This window comes from Polistes canadensis, unplaced genomic scaffold (assembly GCF_001313835.1).
Source record: "Polistes canadensis isolate GaletaPanama2010 unplaced genomic scaffold, ASM131383v1 scaffold_238, whole genome shotgun sequence".
In the NCBI taxonomy this organism is placed as follows: domain Eukaryota; kingdom Metazoa; phylum Arthropoda; class Insecta; order Hymenoptera; family Vespidae; genus Polistes; species Polistes canadensis.
In genome coordinates this window covers 197791-199047 of record NW_014569785.1, presented here as the reverse complement: position 1 = coordinate 199047, position 1257 = coordinate 197791, and the positions used below count along the sequence as shown (strand labels likewise).

The window sequence follows — 1257 nt, the reverse complement described above, 5'->3', positions numbered from 1 at the left end:
GCACTTACAGCGTTATAGGAGGTTTGACTGTATATGAAACAAATATATAAGACAGAGGACGAAATAAAAATTTTCTTTCAAACGTAGTAAGAGAAATAATAACAGGGTATTTTTTCGGAAAAGAAAAATTAATTTTCTTCTTGTTCTAACAAATTCGACATAACACAACAGCTATTATGTATGTGTATTATACTGGAAAAGGGAATAAGATTGGAGCAATTTCATTTCGTGTAAAAAAAGTTGGTTTAACCTAAATTTAATTAAAATTCATCCGATCTTTATTCACTTACAATTATAGTAGACGACTCACCTAAACGATGAACAGGACTAAAACGGACTAAGCTAAGGGCACCGTGGTCCAAATCACAATTTCTTCTTCTTGCTCGTTCTCTCGCCAATTTGGCTCTTCTTCTTAGGCAGCATATTACCATTAGGGCCAGTATCGGAAACCCAAGTATGCAGGATACAATGGGGATTATTATACTTTCCGGGGTTACTGTAACACGGGGTTGAAAAGTTTAATGTTGTGTGACCTTGTATAAAGAAAATAATATACATCTTCTCTTTACTTTACATCTTTGGGAAAGTACATTTGGTGAGTTGAAATGGAATTTAAAGTGAGATGGAGATATGGGAAAATAATAAAACTATTGTATGAAAACTAAAAACTCATATAACTTATATAAATAGTTGAACGTAGAATAAGAAATAAAGAATTGTATATGATGTTGAGGTGTTACATCATAGCTAGGGACAGAAGTTAAAAGAATATTTTGTAGGAAAATAACAATTTCAAATTGTTACTTGGCGAGGGATGCTGAAAAATTTTGTTTTAATTCGTTTATTGACCCAACGTCAGTCGGGTCTTCGAAAAATTAGGTTATAGACTCATCAATTGTTCCCCTCCACGGAAATCTTTAGTAAAAGGCGAAAGATTTATACGTGAATTGAAGGGAAACCAGAGTGACAATTACAATTTTCGAAGTAGATCTTATACACGAAAGGAATTCTGTATACGAACGAGAATAAAGCTCCATCTAGTGGTTCGAAATGGATGTAACCGTTGGAATGCTATGCGCGCGCGCTTGCCCTGTAGCTTCGAGTTCAGTGGTCGGATGGGAGGGGGTATGGTTTGGAGAAGGAATACTGTGCATAAATAGAAAGCACAAGTTAGTTTCTTTTCAGTCTTTATCCATGGTCGTCGGAAGGATGGGGTGGACTAGCGTAAGAAAGTTATAACAATATATATATATATAT

The 1257-nt window shown here is 34.8% G+C and overlaps 1 protein-coding gene across 2 annotated transcripts in view; it reads right to left on the bottom strand.

The window, feature by feature from the left end:
• LOC106790425 overlaps positions 1-1257 on the bottom strand; it is a 44888-nt gene that overhangs the window by 3278 nt on the left and 40353 nt on the right. For both annotated transcript variants that reach the window (XM_014755298.1, XM_014755297.1), the window contains exon 3: positions 311-496. In XM_014755298.1, the coding sequence (XP_014610784.1) occupies positions 311-496 (186 nt within the window). The remainder of the gene's footprint in view (positions 1-310; positions 497-1257) is intronic.